Source organism: Patagioenas fasciata, chromosome 4 (assembly GCF_037038585.1).
Source record: "Patagioenas fasciata isolate bPatFas1 chromosome 4, bPatFas1.hap1, whole genome shotgun sequence".
In the NCBI taxonomy this organism is placed as follows: Eukaryota; Metazoa; Chordata; class Aves; order Columbiformes; family Columbidae; genus Patagioenas; species Patagioenas fasciata.
In genome coordinates, this window is record NC_092523.1 from 14,267,718 (window position 1) to 14,287,390 (window position 19,673).

Sequence of the window (19,673 nt, forward strand, 5' to 3'; positions counted from 1 at the left end):
GCCATCAAAATCCTGTGTGTGGGCTCAATGCATAACTACAGAAGTAGCTTACCAGCACTCAGCAGGCATATACTCAAGAATTATTGAAATCAAGATCTACATAGTTATTGCTTGGTCAGTTACTGAAGTTATATTTCATCATCAAATGTATTCCTGTGAGCAATGGTTTCTTATCTTTTTATAATACGATTTTCCCTGACTGCATGGCCTTGTATTTATCCATATAAAAATTTAAAACCTTGTTGTAGTCTTTATTATAGGAAAGAAAGGTCATCTACTCATGTGTAAACAAACCATTAATCTTCTCTCTGTCAGCAAAAGCCTGTTGAATTGAACAAACATTTACTCAATGATCATAATTACAGTGTATGTCTGTTTATACAGTCCCAAGTGTATTGAATCTATGTAAAATGCCTTTAAAATACTGCAATTATTTTAAAGACACAAATAAATCCAGAGATTTAAGAACGAGATCATTCTAGTAAACTGCCTAAAAAAGTAGCCTGTTTCTACTTTTTTCTTTGTTTTTGTTTGGGGGACTGTTTTTTAAATTCTGCTAAACTCCATTAAGGAGAGTAATTATTATAATAATTTTTACTCAATTAATTTTAGTGAATGCATTGTAATAGAAATTATTTAATGAACAGTCAGAGTCAGTTCATACAGATGATCAGATGTCTTTAAGAAGCAAAAGGCTACAAAACCTATGTTCCTTTACCCTAGTCAGGTCACACCAGAAATACACAAAGAAATTCTCTACTGGATTTTTAACTGCTAAAAATAAATTGAATCTTACCTTTCCAAAACTCCCTTTCCCAATAGCCCGCAATATTTGAAAGTGGTCAAAGTTAACTGCAAAATAAAGGAGAGAAGAAAAGGAAAATAGTTTGTAGAGTGCTAAGTCAGAATTGGAAATCAAATAAGTAATATTTCCAACTGCCATTTTATCACGCGGTATTTACTTTTTGTCTTAAAACACCAAACATATTTAATATCTAGCAAGGAGAAGGTTTGCTTTAAAATACACTCCATTCATTTTATTCATCAACCCATCCTTGATGTTTCCAGTGTCCAGTATCTCCAAAAAGAAACATATCTCTGTCCTAAACAAGTAACGAGACAATAAGTTAGCATTATGCAGCCATTAGCAAAAGCTGCTCAGCATTTTCCAGAAATATTAAGATCTATTAAAAGGGTACTGAATAATTCAGGTAACACCGCCTCCTTACAGACATGTAATAATATACGGATAGTATTGTTACAGTAATCACTCTGCAGGATAATTCTATATTCTGTTACAGCAATGGAAGCTTATCCAATGATGAGCTAGCAAGATCAGCCCCTCTGAACTTTCCCACCTTAATACAATACATAACACTAATATTGTAAGACTGTTTCATAGGTGTAACGTAAGTCGGTTTTGGAGATTTCATTTTAAGTTGGCAGCAGAATGGATTTCCTCATATTTAATGAAAATCTGAAGGTACATTGTGCCCTAGACACTGAAGTGGTTTGCTGTGAAGGCGAATGAGAGATTTCATTTCTTAGAAATGTCATTATTGTTGGTGTTGCCTGAGACTGAACAAAGCATGACCTTAAAATCTCTGGCTCATTGGTAGGTCTGAGAGTTTAAAAAAAATTCAGCAACATCCTGAACAAAATTGATACAGAGCCACAGAAACGCAAACATGACAACGTGTGATGCAGTTTTTACAGTCACTTGTCAGAAAAGAATCACACTTAAAGCTAAACTCAGTGAACCAGAGTTGACAAAGTTCAGTGAGACTCAACTGGTACTTTTTTAAATTTAAACTTTCTTATGTTCCTGCCTTTGGTCATGCATCTCTATTTATCTCGCCTGTTATTGCCATAACAGTTATCAAAAGATTATAGGGACAGGTTGCCACTGGAAAAATGTGGTAACATGAACAAATACAACAAAAACGTGACTCACAACATGATAAAGAAGTAAATCTTATAACACTAAGAACACTTTAAATATCTGTCAAAAAGTTGTGTCAGCTTAAGCTAAGCATTGACTAGGAAGTTGTAAGGTTGATATATATCAAGACACTGAAAAGAGCTAAAATCCTTTTTTTCCTTGTTGTGGAAATATCTCATTTAAACTATTAATGCTGCTTTTATTTAAGCAGTTGTTTATTTATGCTTGCTTACATTGTCTTCAAGGAAACATGGTTGCTCCTTTCATTAGTGCAGCTATAGCAACCACCTTCCTGCTAATTGCTGGAGACCAAATCAAATCCAGAGCTGACAGAGCTGAAAGCAGCAGACACTAGCAAACAAAGATGGTAGTTCCGAATACAGCAGTTTTAGGATTTGAATACAAAAATGGAAATACATAATCTTGCAACGGATTTATAAGCTACTTGGAAATTGGAAAACAAATTTTGTGCTGAATCATGTACATTAGGGTTACACATATGGTTGAAAAGCAAGACTGTCCATCAATGATCTGCAGCTGGAGTCTCTGCCCACAGATTTTATATGTGGGATATCATCATGTAATTCCTGCTGATCAGTACTGATGTGGTGGACAAGATGGTCAGTTTAGCAAAACCACCTTCCACTCAAACTTACGTCAACTTAAATCTTGTTCCCACAAGTCATCCCTTGCAAGTACATCTTCCTGGGGATTAGAAAGCTTAATGACTGGGATCTTTAAAGTTGAATTCAAAGTAGGAATTCAACACAGCATTGAAAAAGGTTCAAAACAATCTTTTAACCTCATTCATTTCTTGGATAGGGAAAACTCAGCAATTTTTCTCTCTAGCATGCAGGTGTTGTCTATGTCACTCATCAGTTTTCAAACCTGATGTTTCCTGTTTATTTTACCATTTTTTAACAAACACGTTCCTTGAAGAAAGCTTAGTTTGAGTTTGTTCTTTACCTTGCAGTCCTTCAGCTGAGGCCAGTTCCCAAAAATAACTGGAAAACTATTGATATAGTCTGTAATTCTCTAAATTTCAGTCAAGCTACATTTCAGTAAGACTGGACTATTTTCTTGTCCTGAAGTCTTCCTGATTTTGAAATACATCAGTTTGATGAATTATTTTGTTTTTGTAAAACTAAGATTAAGCATCTATTTTTAGCTACGAGAGCGACACTTTTATTGTCCATAGAATTTCTGTTTCTCTCTACTTCCTTCTTTAATGGTGATTATTGCTCTGAATGACTAAAACTTTTTTTTTTTTTAAATTGGATTTAATTGTAAATTGAACTTCTGTAAGAAAGAAATGATTAAATGAGGTATTAGGCCATGGAATTTAAGATGGATTATTAGTAAGTCAAATAGGTGTTTAAAACACTCAGCCACAATAATTGATCAAATTTTCTGAATGTTTATATTTAACATAAATAGAAAGTGGGATGCCACACTTTCAGGTCTTCAGAAAAAAGAGTATTTTCCTTCTAGTTTTCTGTCCCACAAGCCTTTTCTTAAATCAAGAGACAATTATTGCACCACATTTTGTGCAAGAGAGAAAGAAAGATAATTGTGACTCTGGAAGTATGCAAACACACATTTGAAATAAGCTAGGCTTGCAGCCACTGTGGTTAATTCACTAAAATGAGATGATAACTTGGTCTCTTTTGATCGTTCAAACACACAGCGTTGTAGATTCAAAAACTGGTAAGTTCCTCCCTTGAGATGTTGGAAAGGATAATAAAAGGGAGACTTTTGCAGTTGAGACCAATACCAAATTCAGCTCAGTCAAACTAATATGCTTTAGGCAACAGTCCCCTCAACAACAGATCAGCCATGAAGAAGTCACATTAGCACCAGAGCCCTGATAAACAGTGAACGGTCAAGCTCAGTTCACTGACACCTTATTATTAACCTAGTCATTCTCGTCATGTGTTTTCCTCGGGTGTTTTTAATCTCACACTCTCAAAACTTTTGGCTTATTTTGCTCATCACACTTATTTTTTTAGGTTCTGTATATGCTTTTTCTCCCTTCTGGTGAAAATTCAGCACCACAGGGTCACCACTTATTCTGAGAAGAATAACAGCTCACCATGACCTCTGGCATTTCCAATATTTAAAGTATCAGATCAGCCACTGCCATTTCCTCTGTGCAATGAGAATATCACAAGTATTGTATTCTTGTCCTCTAAAACATGATGTGTCTAACTTTTGTGGAGCCTGGTGTTGTAGCTAATGACATTTTTCCAGTGCAAAGATCCCACTGAGATAATGGAGACTTTCTTCAGTAATGGTAATGTGACTAGTACTTTTTCAAAAATAGCTTTCTTGGTATCCATTACTCAAGAAGAAAAAGAAATACTTTCCAACTTTTTAAGCACTTCTTTCATTTTGCTACTACACCATACTTTGGAGATCTTAGATATCAGCTCTGAATTTGAATCTTGGAGTCCAGACATTTTTCAGAAATCGAAACTAGTTTATATTGTCTTCATCTAATTTTTTATGCAGGCAAATTCACAGAGTGAAACTGAGGATTAACAACAGTATGAGGGAGTTTCCTTTCAGTTTCATTGTTTTTCATCAAGTTGGAAAAATTAAAAAGTATTATAATCTCCTACCTTCATCCCTAAAAATAGCCATTATTAACTAAAAACTGAGAAGGATTATGAAATAAAAGAGATATTTGGCTAACTAAGGGAGAAAATAGATCAGCATTTATGGCATCTGTTGCATGAATATTAGGTATTAGAGTGACTGATGCCTGTTAATTTCAGTAATGAGCTATATATGCATATAAATCAAAGTATCTTGTTTCTTTCAGTTTAGTCATGCTCAAATAAATGTTAAATGAGCTCCATTGCACAGCTTCAAGACTCTGTTAATAACTTGAGGTGAAAGTATACCTTATTTTGATTATTTTCATGGCTCTGAAGTAGTCTCATGTAGAGCATTTTCCAGTAGTTTGATCTCAAACTAATAAAAGCTTGGATTATGGTAATAAGATTCACAACCTAACAGAAAGATTACACCCTGCTTGCCTTGAAAAGACAAAAGTGTGGTCCTAGCCGCTACAGGTACTTCATTAAATATATCAGTATACTCAGTATACTCAGTCACATCTTTCCAACCGCATATGCACTGACAAAGCAAACATTTGATATAAAGCTTTCTAGCAAAAGATGAAATAAACATTTCTTGCTCCACCGCTCCCCATGGATAAAGTATACTTTGGGAAAAATACGCACACCGCAGACTACTGAGTTTTTACAATCATACTGCAAAAACACTGGATAGTTTTAGTGGAAATGCCTATTATTTTTTACACAAATGAACCAGCTTTATGTACATAATGATATACGTTAAGACAGTAAAGTATTCTACATGCATTCACTTCTGCTGCATTATTCATGAGTGGTACAGTGATTTGAATCAAAATAAACCCCCAAATGAACTGTTACATCGATGCAGTTCATTACATGTTTAAATTATTACATCACACAAGAACACAAAATTTCTGCTCTTTCATTTGTAGTTTTGCTGATCTAAAATATTCTCATGTTACCCATCATTTGTCCAAGTGTAAATTACATCTTGCTCAAGAGCAATATGTATCTGGAGTGGATTCTACATAGAGCTGACATCTGTTGTTCTTACTGCAGCTGATGAATATTTATGGCATATATAAGTGATTAGTCCAAATACGGTCAATAACCATTACCTGAAAAACCTTAGTATCTCCAAGAGAAAATATCCAATACAACATGGTCAAAAGACAGACATACACATGTTTTGCATCACAGAAGAGAAATTAGGGCCCTTCCAGGAAAAACAAAAGTAAGATCTTGATAAACATCCAGAGTTAAATCCAGACATTGTCCTTCTCCAGCTGATTCCCACTAATTAATTTGGACTGTCTAGTGGTAGCCAAAACCAGAACATGACTACTGAGACTCTAGGATGTCTACAGTAAAGCCATATTTCTAACACAATGAGCATTTCAGAACATTTAACTTTGTTCTCACTGATCCCAACAGAAAACAGAAACGATGAAATATGATGTGACCATCAGCCAAGCAAATAGAATTTCATTTAGGTCTGAGCACTGTCTTAGATGTTGCAGGTCTGTTTCAGGGTGTTTTAATCTTTCCTGTTTCTGTGTGAATCATAAAAACAGAGCACTAACTAAATCAGATTTTCCTTCTATATTTGGCCTGTATGATCTGACCTGAACCCTGTTGGACAGCACTGCTATTAGGATTTCAAACTACTTCTGTAGTCTTCTTTATATGTCCGTCTGCTTTTCAGATTCTCCAGCTTTTTCCAGAGAATGTCAAGAGGCTATGCTGACAGAACTTCACCATGTCTCAGCAGCCATCGATGCTTGTTAAAATTGCTACTGTACTTCCACACAAAAACATGAGGATGAATAACCGAATAGACACAGTCATATATATTCAGCACTCATGATGGAGTCACCAGCTGGAATGGAAATAGACAGGACAAACATGAATAGTGCTTAAAAATCACATTAAGGGGCAAAAAAAAAGTTAGAGTAGTCATAAGCAGTCACATTCCATCATGCTTTTCAAGTGCACTTGAGAAGAAAGATACTGTTCAAATTAAGCATGAAATGAATTTTTGTTGACAGAATGATAAAGTCAGGCCTGTCGTTGAGGTGAGCAAAGAATACAAGATCTGCATAGCTTTGTTAGCTTTCTGAATGGAATAGGACATTCCTATACATTAGTTGATTGGGGAACCTACTAATTAGAAAGTTACATAACTAAATTATAAGAAAAAAAAACAGTTTCAGAGCTGGTTTTATCACATTAATGATGTACCATGGTGTTTTCTTTCAGTGTATTTAGGGGTTTTGCATTTAAATTACATCACAATGCCTCAATTCTTCAAGCTGAGTGTTTTCATCTCAATATAAACTGTTTCTAATTATTCTGTTAATAATTTTTAGCATTATCCAAAGTTTATTTGCAATTAGAAATAGCTGAAGATCTGTGTATGCCAAACCAGTTTTATTTAAAATTCACCTAGTTTTGTTTTGAACTTTAGAATGCCTTTTGGTCTGATCATGTTTGCAGACTGGATGTATGGAAAATATATTTCCTGTCTCTTAGGAAGTTCTGATACTTGAGCATTAGTTTACACTAAAAAAAAAAAAAAAAAAAAAAAAGGTTCTTAATGGAGCAAAGTGATTATCGATTCTATTGATTTCAAAAAATGTAATTTTCCTACTTTATCAGTTGAACTAGGGTATTTCATTTTGAACTGATACCATTTTTTTAATTTTAAAATACCACAAGCAGATTACAACAATAATCAGCTTCCACCCTGCTGCTACTCCAGAACAATTTCAGAATAATGTCCATATTATAAAAGGAAATGCATCCTTCAGTTTCCTTAGTCAAAGTGAAACATTTCTGCACCATCAAAAGACTTTCATTTCAGGCATTTTCATTGATCCAAAGTGGTTCCCTTCACAGTAGTTCAGTACTACACTGTGCTTCCTTATGATGATGGCTATGTCCATCTACAAGATGAGGTCGTTGGCTGGACTATGTCTCCTACTATGTAGGTTTACCCAACGCACTTACATGATACACACTTTGTTCACTCTGAGGTGGTGGTGATTATGGGATATGTGAACAAGCACAAGATTTGGATCTACAGAAGTGACTAGGAGTATCAGATTCCAATACTTTGGTGTCATACCACAGAAAAGCAGTCAAGCTTTGAACTAACGCAAAAATAACATCAGTTTGAGAAGGCAAACTTGAATTCCATTCAAACTTTCAAAACAAGCCTGGTTTTCACAGCATAAGGCTTAATTTTTGCAAAGGAAAATAATGGCATTTTGATTTGGCAAAAAGTTTCATTACCCATTAAAAAGCTATTTGGAGGAAAAGTCTGTTCCAAAAATAAACAAAATTTACTGAAATTAACAACGATGTTCTGTAAAAAAAAAAAAGCATATATATATATGTGTGTATATATATATGTGTGTATATATGTGTGTATATATATATATACATATATATAGATATATATACACACACATATATACACACATATATATATGTGTGTATATATGTGTGTGTATACATACACACACATATACACACATATATATACACATATATATATATACAGAGTTCCTTCTTATCTTGCATCTATGCCACCTTTCAAACACGATGAAGTAAAAGCAACCTCTTCCTAGATTGCCAGAAATGGGGAGAAAACCTCAGTACTATGGTGTTGGAAAAGTATCATTTCATACCTCTCTTATTGCTTTATCAGTAAATATGTGATACCATAGGTAAAAGAGTGAGCTAAATAATATCTGCTGTGATACAGTACAGGAATTCTTATTTCCTTATGTTAATCCTCCTACGAGATAGTACTCTTTTTTTAATGACTCTATGATTCACATACAATTTAACTACACATCAAATTCACAGAATGTTTAGATGACACACAATTTGTTCATCAAAAACAGTGCCGACATCATGGGGTTCTACACTGTATTGAGTGAAATCTACCTCACATTGTATCATTAAAATATGTTTTTTTCCTAAAGGGATGAGGAATTTTCTGAATATGTTAGTTAAAATCAGTACACACAAAAATCTAACAATTTCCAATCTAACAATTATAAAAACAGATTAAAATAATTTGGCAAATCAGCTAATGATTTCCACTGTTAGAGAAAGAAGCATGTGTTGCCACAACCAGAAATAAATTCAAAATCCCAAAGAAAACTAACATTTGAAAACTACCAGACTGTTTAAAAAAAATATAATAGGAGTGATTCTCAAAACTTTGCTTTCCTTTTAATTCTTACAAAAACATAATTTATTTTCTAATCCTATTCTATAAAAGCTGTAAAAAAAAAATGAAGATGTGATCCTGAATTCACAGAATCACAGAGGAAACTCTGACTCCTTCATAAACAAGAATCTGTTTGAACCCAAGATTAAATTAAAATTTCTCCCCAGAGCTGTTTACGTCTCTAATAAGCCAAAATAAAATATACCGTCATTAAATACATCTACTCTGAAAAGGATATCAAGCTGAAACCTGTAAAACTAAGTTTGTTGCTTGGGAAAGTAGAATAAGCTGCAAATCACTACAGCTTTTATTTGAGGGAAGTTTAAACTGAAACTACTGAGTGCCATCCTACAATCTCAATACCTCTTCTGAGAAATTTGAGATACATCACCAAAACAAAACTAAGAAAAGTCACCCTGCTGCTTTGGGGGATGTGGTTGTCATCTTCTGTGAGCCGCTGTGAGGGATTTACAGGTAGCAGAGACAAGACATTGAAGTCAGCACAAAAAGTCTTATAGCTGTAAATTGCAGTAGGATTTTGATCTACGGACACTGTCATTAGTTTTTGCCAAAAGTTTCCTGAACGGTTGCCCTTGCAGTGGCCTCAGTAAGGGCTTCACCAGAAGCTGTGGGGACTGCAGGGGTGGTTGTGACTGTTATCCTGCAGAGAAACAAAAGTTTATTGCTCTGCGGAAGGTGTGGAAATGTTTGGCTGTTGCTTTTCTCCACACAAATTTTAACACTGATTTGATGAAATCAGCTATTCCTTTCTGGAGGATTGTGCACTAATAGGTGTTTAGCAGCATAGGTTAGCTGTACTGATCAGACAAATTCTTATGACTGCATATCTCTCCCACGGTCCTTCCTGGGAGCATTAGATTAAAAAATAAAGTCAATTTTAGCGGCTTTATGCCTCTTTAAAACTAGTCCAAAATGTAACCATAAAAATTAATAATCTGAGAGTTTAGTGTGCTGCCTTTACAGTCCTCAGGCAGGTTACTCTGTTTCAGAGGCATACACAGATACTTTGAGGTGGCTATAAAAAAGGGAGTAATTGAAAAGCAAATCTTAGCCAGCCGTGGTTTGCTTGAGCAAATGTAGGAAGAAGTGAGAAGGAAAAAATTACTCTTTTAAATAAATAATGTTAATCTGAAGGATAAAAAAGTAATATGAAAGTTCTGATCTTTTGATTAAGATTTTGACTTCAATTCCAATGAAAGCAAACAGAAAGTTATCTAGACTTGGGGTTTCCTCATCTTTTTCTTTGTGCCCTCTTTCCATTTTACTTCTTTTCCACTGGAGAAGGAAGTGAAAGAATTATAAAATCAAAAGGTCTTCACTGATCTCAGCTGAAATTATAAATCCCTCACTATTGATTAACGATAATTTTTATATTCTTGTCTATCTGTGTCCATGTATAGAGTGTGTGCATTTCTGATTGGTTTGTTTGTTTGTTAAATCAGTACATTTCTATAAATATTACATTTCATTTTGCTTTTAGCTTTTCATGGGAAAGACTTCTGTTTTTGGACAGTCTAATAATGAGAAGTAGAAAATACTTGTATTTCCCAACATCAGGAGCATTTAGGGCTTACACACACAACCAACTTATCTCTAAGACTACCTCACTGGCACTGTTTATCCATTTTTTATCATCCTTGTCAAGTGATGCGATGACAAGAGCATATGATCATCCAAGTAAAAGATTTGGTCTTTGAAAACCTGACAAGAAAATGAGGTAATCACATGGAAATGATCTCTGGCACACTGCTGGCAGCAGGAACAGGAAGGAGAGCAGGAGCGCCCCTTTTGGTGAAGATATGGACCCTTAGATTGGATTAAGTCAATCATGACACCTTATGATAACCTATAAGGCTAGTTCTGTTAGAAGTCTAAATTCAAGAGCAGTAGAATGAGATATTCACCTTCCCAGGGGAGTTATAATACTTTTTAGAATTGATGTATTGTTTTTAGAATTGATGTATTTTACAGAAATGGTTTGTTTTATACAGAAATAGAGATCAAACTCTAATCCCTGTCCCACTAAAATATACTGACTCTAATACTTTTATTTCCTTCTCAAATATATGCGAACATAGGCAAGAAAGGTAAAGACAAACTTAAAATGATCTGCTAAGCCAGTCTTTTGCCTTAGATGGCAATTCCAAGAAGGCAACCAATTAGCTTACTGAAAATAGGTGGGAATAATAACAAACATCCTATGTGAGAAAGATTTAAGCTAACGTAATCTGAAGTACAACGGCTATTATTTGAAGGTAAAGTTGCTCATTTAAAATAATGAATTTTGCATTGTTTCTTATTAATAAACAAGGGGAAAAAAGTCAACTAGACCTGACAGAGCTAGGCAGAAAACAGGAGGAATGTGAAATGTATTGCCTTTGCAAAAAATCAGCTGGACAATCTAGTAGGGATCAAACCCAAGTTGATACCATGTCCTCATGGGCAGTGTAGTATAAAACAAGAAAGAATTACTATCATCTATTTAACATCACCATAGACAATGTGAGCTGCAAAAATTAGCACAAAGGATGGCATGTTTTACTTGTCTTTTGGGCGGATAATGCAAGGCCTTCAGAAATCCTGACGACGACTAGTAGGCAATAACTAATGTGAATCTCCCGTGACAGGTACTGAAGATTTAAAATAGCAGTGGTTGAGACATCTTAACAAAAAAAAAAGAGAGAGAGAGACAAAATACAGTAGTGATAAGCATGAATGAAGGCTAACATTGCAAAAGGCCAACTCAATTTATAATTCCTGCCCCAGAATATCACCTAAACTAAAAGGCATCAACAAGTTCAGAAAGTGGTAGAACTACAGTGTAGTGCAGACACGAAGTGGAGAAGGAACTCAGACTGTGACTATGTGCTGGTTTGGCTGAGAATGAGTTCATTTTCTTCATGCAGTTAGAAACCTCTCTTTTTCGTAGCTAAATCCAAATCCCAAAAGATGAGGAGTCTGTTTTCAAAACTGCATCTCAAAGAATTATCTCTTCTATTGTTAACCACAACTACAAATGAATCACTGCAGGAAAATAATGACACGAAAGGGTCAGAAAGATTCATGCTTCAATTGGGATTGCCTCCCATACAGCATTTTTAAACATAACCAACCTCATGGGCTTCAAATGAATGATGCCAGTTCTAACTTGCAGTAGAAGTGCACCTGAAGTGCAGAGCAATACACTTATTTTTCATTTGTCATTGTAATATTAAATCTCATCAGTATGACAGAAGCAATGTTCCCTCAGGAAAAACTTTTCAAAAGAAGTAGGCAAACCTGCAGGTTATACATGTGACTGTCCAGGTTTGGTTTATCTTTTGGGATTTGAAAACAGTATTGAAACTGCAAGAATTTCAAGAATATTTGAGCATAATTTCTGAAGATGTCCAGGTACTTGTGTCTCATGGCTCTTCCTTGAAAAAAAAAGTCACAAATAGAAACTCGAAAAACAACCTGTGTCTGTCAGGTTTCTAAGGGCACTAACTGACCTTGCTGGCCATGACCAGCTTCCACTGCCCCTCCACTACAACCATGCTCATGGGCTCAGGAGCCTCATTGCAGATCAGGCCCCTGCAAAATGAGAAAGAGCCATGAGGAGCCTGGTGGGGACCTGCCATTCTCAGTCCTCAACCAAGCTAGACTGCAGGTACATGTAGGCCTGGCCATACCCTCAGGACACTTGGCTGATTGCATTTACTGTCACTGACATGCTCTGTTCACCTGACTTGGGGACAGAGTTACAGTCTGGGCTCTACAGTAGTGGGATGCAGCTGCAGGTAGTAAGGTTGAAAAGCAGTAGCTGAGGGTAGTATGGGGGTGGGAAACAGGAAAAGCTGCCTCTCATTATGGAAAAAGACAGCATTTAATTAAATTCACAACACACATAATGAGCACATTTGAGTGCCGGTGATCCAGTACAGAATAGCTAAAGACAATTTCAAGTATTCCATTACTGCCTGGCCACAAAGAACCTCAGAGTCCAGCAAAAGCTAGATGCCTCTTATGCTAGCCAGACTTCCATCTACTGGTTAGATAAAAGAACTTACTTTAGGAGAGCTGACCTCTTCCATTAACCCCATCCTTTAGCCCACTCATAGTCATCCATCCTCCACAATCAAATTACTTTCACTATGTACTTCAGTACTCAAGTTGTATCTCACCCACCAGTCTCATAAATTTTTAAAACTAAGTTATACTTCTAAAAAAATAAAATCTATTTTAGGAAGGGAACCTCAAATCCAAACCTCTGAGATTCTGGAGGGACTGACCTGAACCTAGCATTGCAGTTCTGATGTTTTGAGTTATTTGGAGAAAAAAAGTGGCTTCTTTTTCATTCTAACTAGAATTCTTACTGTTTCACTATGTGAATTATTTATTTTCATAAAAATCAGTTCACTTTGTCTACCATTTTGGAATAAAAGCAGGTCTCGCAAAGTTTTTTTTTATCTATATGTTCAAAATAAAGCTTTTGTTGATCTAACATGATCGATTTTTCGCAGCTTCAGTCGAAGCAATATCCCAAGTGACTAGTTAACATTAAAACACCTTTCTATTTTGATATTTCACTTTTTGTGACTGTTTTCCTTCAGGACCTATAGAAAGGGAAAAAAAAAAAAAAAAGGCCTGATAGTAACAACCACATTTAATTCATAAAGAACTTGCAGAATGTCAGTGCAACTCAAACTTCTTCATCTCAGGGTTTATAGATAAATATTTAATGATGGAATTGAGACTGAAAAAAGATGGGTTGACTACTGTACATACAATGGTCACCTAACTGTAGAAGTTTTTTCACCAGGAGCTGACAACATATTCATTGATCAGTGCACTACTTACCTCTGGGAAATCCTTCCAGTGATCAAGTAAAAAGAGTTTCAGTCTGATAAAAGTATGCTTATTTACATAACAGAAGCAATTACACAAAAGCCGATAGGACCGCACATTGCCGAAAACAGTAAATATGAATAAGGAAATCTGGACCTTTGCCTTATCTATCCACTACTAAGATTAGGAGCGAAACATGAAGCATTTAAAGCAAACATAGATATACTCACAAAGCAAACCAAATCTACCTCATTTCCATTCCTAGGCTTTTACGTCGGCTGGCACAGAGGTGACTGAGGGGACAAGGAGGGCTACAGACCAGCCGCAGTTCCCAGGTTATGGCTGGGGGTTGGCATGAACAGTAGACTCTCAGCCATGATTTAACTTACAAAGATTTACCTTGTAACACCACCCAACAAGAATAAATAAAAAGACTAGTTTGATGTAGAGGGTGGGCAGCTGACGGATAGTAATGGAAAGAAAATAACTTCTAATTTTAACAAGAGAATTTATTAGCTGCAAGGCATAAATATACAGTGAACTGCAGGGGATAAAATTGCTCAGTGTAGCAGAAGGTTTGTTAGTCTTAATGCCTGAAACATTTGATGGTATTAAATGCCCTTATGCCAATTCTGAATGATCACAGAAATAGAATCTCAAATAAGTCTAATTATAGATGTTAGATTAAAATAATGAATATCATTGACTCAGTTCTAGAGTTCCCTACCACATATACTGGATTTGTTTTGACGAGAGTAAAATGCGTATAAAAATATCTATGTATTTAGAGAGAGAAAGAAAGAGAGAGAGAACTATGCTCTAAAAATATATGTGTATCTGTACTATGTTTTCTCAATTAGGATAAAATGAGCTTCCTCTGGATGTTTCCAAAAAGGATATTAAACAGCCTTTGTTGCTTCACAGTACAGAATGGAAAAACATTCAAAATAGCAAGAAAAAAATTATTTTCCACTACCAGGTCTATCCTTATTTTTTTTTGTTGTTATGTTAATCAGTAAATACAGATGGGAAAAATGATGGGAAATCAGCTTAATATCATTAAAGAGTAGAAGAACCATAGTATTTATGATAATAGTCAGCAGTCTTTCCTTGACGCAGGAGGTTTTTTGCAACATCCAGGATATCACATCACCAGAAACATCAAGATGTCATTAACCCACACATGTCTGTGGATCAAAAGATGTGTGTGATTTACCTACAAGAGGAAGGTTAGCAATCTGAGAGCCCAGACTGTAGTTAGTCATTTGCATTTATATGCTCAGGGAAGCAATCAAAATTCACTGCATCTCACTAGGACCAGTGGGCAAACTGACTGTCACAAACAGTACCGTTTCTCTGTAAGGGACAGCAACTACACTGAAAGGGTCACTTTCTATTAATACATTTAAAATCCATGCCTCTGCTCCCTCTGACACCTGTGAAATAGACTGATGGCTTCTGGCTTAGGAGAACGAAAGGTCTGAAGTCATGGCAGCACTCAGCATAAGTGCTCGAAACCACTGAAAACACAGTATTTTTTCAGTGCTGCATATTACTTAATCTTTTCTAAACAGCAGATGTCACTTCTCCTCACTCTCAGAAAAGCGTTGTGAAAAGCCATTCAGAGAGAAGACGCTATCCTAGCAAAAGCTAGAATTTACATAGCCACCAGACAAGCTCTGCTTGCACATCCTGCCTCCCACAGCCAATTGTTTACAACTGCCCGGGCAGCCTTTCTCCAGCTGCTCTCTTCTCTTGTTCATCAGCAGAGAGCTCCCTAACTCCAAAAGAACAAGGATTGCCCTGCTGAAAGTTTGGATCACCAGGAAAATTCTCTACTCTATGACACTTCTCCAGCAAAATCTCACAGTACTTAGTGATGACATTTTTGTTTAGCAAAAGATCAATAAAACCTGCAAGAACGTCTCTCAACACTGAGATATTTGCAGAGAATTTCACACTAAAAATATATTTCTCTTTCTAAGGTATTTTTATCCGCTATTATTATTTGCACCATATAACAATCTAGTTTAACACTTTAGCTTAAAAACTTACGCAAAAGACCTCAAAGACATGCACTGGGCTGGAAAAAAGTTGGAAATGATGGCATTATTGGCATCCTGTTGCTGAAAAATCACATGCCAAGGCTGAGCTGACAAGAATCTCATGAAGCTGCAAAAGACTTCTGGCTGGTCTTTTCCTCCTGTTATGTCCAAACCAAACTCAGAAAAGGCTTACTTTGTTTCATAGCAATTCTCTGCACACAAGAGTGTGTAGCCATCTCTGTAGTTTTCACAGGCTAAAACAGTCAAATATGAAGCTGGACTTAATAACATTTCCTGCTTCTCAGAAATGATCTTTTAAACAACTTTTGTTCTTTGACTTCAAGCTCTGTGTAGCAGATCACAGTGCCTAAGATGTGATATTGCCCCAAAAGGGTTTGCAGGCTTTACAGGTTGGATAAAGATTTATCTAAAACTAACCCCAAAAGGCATAAATACGTCTTCACAAGATAATGTCAGAACAGTCCAAGGGGAAGCAGAGGATAGTTTCAGAAATGTGTGAAGGACACTCAAGAGGCTAATGGTGATTTTGTGATTATATCACATCTCTGTTTTAATAAGGTGACTAAGAGCAGTTTTCATTGCTCGGCAAGGGAGGCAGAACAAAATCATAAGGAAATAAAAACTACTGGAAGGATTAACTCAGTTTGCATTTTTAGATCTTAAATAAAGGAACAGCAGGTGTTCCCTTATCACACCAAAAGTAGGAAAAAGAAAGAAAACCTTTTTTGCCCATTGCAGTATATTGCCTCTTAGTGTATTTATCCTGCTTAATACCACAGTCTTTCTTACACAGAACAGTGTTACCAATACAATGACAAAGCCAGTGCTTTATTTTTTCACTATGGAACCAAACTAAAAATGGCAGAGCAGAAAAGTACATCAGCTGTAGAACTTATCTAAAAGTGTCTAAACTTCAAAGAATTGGAATTAAAAAGAAAAAAAAGAGAGAGAGAGAAAATTGGAATGTGGAAATAAATTAAAAGGCAAGAAAATGTCACCAGATAGAAGTGGGAAGGTAAAAAGCACATATTTCAGTTAGTCAGATAACCACACTGTAGAGTAGATTTGATGAATTTATCCAAAACAAACATCTTCAAAACAGAAGAAGTTAGGAAAGTATTAAAGAAATATAAAATGCAGACTTTTATATTATGATATGATATCATAAAGAAAATATTTATGGGGATATAAAATGTGGGAAATTAATTTCAGACTCATCAACTATGTTTAGTTACTATTGAAGTCTTAAAAACCTATGTAACAGGCTGCTACCGACTCTACTAATGTTTTCTAAGAAGTGTTCCTTCAATTTAAAAAGAAAATGTCTTTAATTGTGGAATGAATCGAAGTAACTCATGTCTCATTTATTGCTAGCACAAGGTTTCGATCTTTGCAGAATAATAATCTTTTCCCTGCTATAGGGAAGCTTACATATACACACATATACAAAGTTCACAAGCATAGCAGCAAATTCAGCAGCAGCTCAACATAGGCTTGCATTAGGAAGCAAGTCATGTAGTTTAAGGTAATCAGTTTAACTAGTTCATGAAATTAAGCAGAACTGTGCTCAAGAGAGATCAGGTCACATGATGTGCACACTGCTTAGTACTGCTGCTCCTCCCCCTCCAGAAAGTCCCTGCCTGTCCTGCTAAGTTTGGTAGGTAATTCCCTGCTTTTCATCCTTTCCCCTCACATGTTTTACCATGTCAGGATACTGTGAAGCTCCACTATCAGGCTGAGCTTGAAGTTGTCCTTTTCCTTTGAATATCCTCTCAGAAATTTTTTGCTTTATATTGACTGATCTCAGCAGAAACTTTTTCTTTTCCACACCTTTCTCACCACCTCAGCATTAGCTCACTCCAGTAAGTCAAAATACTGTGAAACCTCCAAAATGAATTTGATAATCTTATCCTCTTTTCTGCCCTTCAATTCTTGGTCCCAGATGTCACTGCTCACTGGGTTTAGTTTCAGGAAGGTTTGTGCTTCTGCTTTCCCAGCTTTGCTATTTAATGAGGAAGCTAGAAAAGAAAAGAGTATCATGCTTGGCCAACAAAAACCTTGTCTGCTTTGTTCTTAAGCCCACATTCAAAAGAGACTGTATAAAGACAGCCCTGGTGGGATAGGACCTAGTTTATTTGAGCATCCATCAGTAAGATAAGAATTCCTCATTATTTTTGCTTTCAAATACTTTCTCAGTCATTTTCTAATTCAGTTAGGTGCAGTATTTCATTCTGGGCTCAACTTTCTCCATTCATTGGATGGCACCTTACTCAAAGTTCACAAAAAACAAACAAACAAACAAACAAACAAACAAACAAAAAACACCAACAAAACATTCCCACATTACTGCTGGCTTTGTAACACACATCCATGCATGTGAATCAAGGAATTCTTTCACTTTCATGCCAAATGGAACCAATGACCCAGTGAATGTCGCACTGGAGCCCAAAGGGAGGAGCAGACCTGTTCCCCCTTGCTTTATGGGGAGGTGTCAGAGATGAGTGAGTGCAGCCAGCCTTGTGATCTTCCTGACAGAAGTGGAAGATTTGTCTTCTGAACTGTACTGGAAGTGAAACCAATAATAATATATAAACCAGTTTAATATATCTGTACATTCAAATAAGATTTTTCCATGGAAAAACCGAGCATTTACTTCTCCAATGTGCTGCTTCTTCCACCATTTGGAAATTCCACTGTAAGAAGCATCTACGGGCAGCAATGAGAGACAATTTATGAATTTGTAAAGGATCACAAAAGCAATGGTATAGATATTTAGACAACAATCTTGTTTCCTCACCGTTTATTTCACATTCAGATTTTCCCCTGATCTTGGATGGGATTCTCTAAGCTTATCTTGCTTGATGCTTAGTTAGTCATTAATTATTTATACTTAGTCACCCAAAAAGCCTATCTTGATCTCCGGGCACAGTACACATGGCAATATGGGTAAAATGTTACCTCTCCTGAGCACTTAGACTTCTAGATAACAAGCCACTGAAAAATTACTTGACATAGAGGTAGGTGTTGTGCCAACCACTTGTGTAAATTCTGGAACGCTACAAAAACAACAGCAGAGGCTTAATTGATGCCATTGCATCAGAGGTCCTGAAAAGGATATTTCCACCAAAGCAGAAAAATAAATCTTGGAATTGTAGAAAATATGTTTAGGAAGGATCTTGAAAATTCATCTGATTCATCTCTAAGCCATTGCTGACAGAAATTTTGTTGAATGTGAATGATAGTAAAATAAAATAAAATTGGTCAATACTTTGGCTGTCTGTTGAAAGAGTGTTGGTTCTAATCCTAAAAGTTTAGGGTAATTCAGATATTGCACAAAATTTTTAAGACAATCAAATGGGGGACTGGACATGAAGTTCATTTGAAGGAACAAGGAGCAAGAAGCTAAGATGGAAGTGCCAGATTCATCTTGCATTTCTTCACAGGTCCCTATGATCTAATATTAAACTTCACCTATAATCATACAGTGTCTGAAGACATACACATTATTTGTGTACCTTGTATCAAAGATTTAAGAAGACTGAGTCAGGAAGATTGTGGTTGACGGTGGTTGCAATATTCCTTCTGAATCTCCTTTGCCACAGACCAAGTAACAGTTTGGCAGTTGGAACCTCTGTGACTGCCTGGAATTATCATATTGCTCTGTTTTCTAATTTCTGTCCATATTCTCCTATTGTCTCATACCATGCTATAACTGCAAGATCAACAGTGATCACTGTTGTGTTCTGTGTTTGTACAGACACCAACATTAGGGTTTCTGAAATGTATTGCACTACACATAATGATGACTTCATGTCCAAAGTTCAAGAAATGGAAAATAAAGTCGTGTGTGATTAAACATGGTCATCCAGGAAACAATAAAATCCAATAGTCTGGATCTTATTTATCTAGAACCTTGATATCCAGCATTAAAAAAATGCCTTCAACAGCTGTGTTTTATCCATATTTTTGAC

General features: G+C 35.9%; 1 protein-coding gene across 3 annotated transcripts in view; it reads right to left on the bottom strand.

Annotated features, from left to right (window-relative positions):
- STK32B (serine/threonine kinase 32B) overlaps positions 1–19,673 on the bottom strand; it is a 197,972-nt gene that overhangs the window by 143,935 nt on the left and 34,364 nt on the right. For all 3 annotated transcript variants that reach the window (XM_071808572.1, XM_071808571.1, XM_065836970.2), the window contains exon 2: positions 797–852. Coding sequence is in view for 2 of the 3 variants with exons in the window: in XM_071808571.1 (XP_071664672.1) it covers positions 797–852 (56 nt within the window). In the remaining variant the exon portion in view is untranslated. The remainder of the gene's footprint in view (positions 1–796; positions 853–19,673) is intronic.